The sequence below is a fragment of the Tupaia chinensis genome, unplaced genomic scaffold, assembly GCF_000334495.1.
Source record: "Tupaia chinensis unplaced genomic scaffold, TupChi_1.0 Scaffold139897_1, whole genome shotgun sequence".
In the NCBI taxonomy this organism is placed as follows: Eukaryota; Metazoa; Chordata; class Mammalia; order Scandentia; family Tupaiidae; genus Tupaia; species Tupaia belangeri.
Genome location: NW_006199776.1, coordinates 1,663,771 through 1,664,366, shown reverse-complemented (window position 1 = coordinate 1,664,366; position 596 = coordinate 1,663,771). Strand labels below are relative to the sequence as shown.

General features: G+C 62.6%; 1 protein-coding gene across 1 annotated transcript in view; it reads right to left on the bottom strand.

The window, feature by feature from the left end:
• Positions 1-439: 439 nt before the first annotated feature.
• The window catches only part of FAM170A (family with sequence similarity 170 member A), a 7,199-nt gene continuing 7,042 nt past the window's right edge, over positions 440-596 (bottom strand). Inside the window, exon 4 of the mRNA XM_006162349.1 lies at positions 440-487. Within this exon, the coding sequence (XP_006162411.1) occupies positions 440-487 (48 nt within the window). The remainder of the gene's footprint in view (positions 488-596) is intronic.

Sequence of the window (596 nt, the reverse complement as noted above, 5' to 3'; positions counted from 1 at the left end):
CAGCAGGCCAAGCACCGGAAGCCACTGTCCATGGTCACCAGCCAGTCTGGAGTCTTGGCCCGGGGCCTCTCCTCGGCCACAGGTGACCCCGGTGGGCTGGCTGGCTCTGCCTTCTCCTCTGGCTCCTTCGCCTCCCCGCTGGGCTCGCTGTCGGACAGGAGGTTTCTGGTGGACACGTCGGAGGGGGGCGTGCCGGCTCGCAGGTCCTCGAGGAGGGTCGCTTCTTCCATCTTCGGCTGCTTTTCTAGGGACTCCGAGGCCTCCGTCTCCCAGGAGACGGCCACACCTTTTCTCATCTGGACCTGCATGTAGTAAATTTTCATGCCCTTGTCCTCTCTGACTATGCACAGAGAGGACACACAGGTCTTGTAGGATGAGCGGGATGAGAAGGGGACAGGCTGAGGGCGGAGCAGGGTCTCTCTTCCTTCTCGACCCTGGGCTAGGGGCGACCGAGGCTGGGGACTGTCTCCGTGTAGTCTCCGGATTCCTGGGAAAGGAAAGTGGAGATTGAGATCAAGCACACGGCCGGCTGGCGGCTGAGGGGGCGTGTGCCGAGTGTCACAGAAGAGAGGGACTGCGGGTGACGAGCAGAGTGA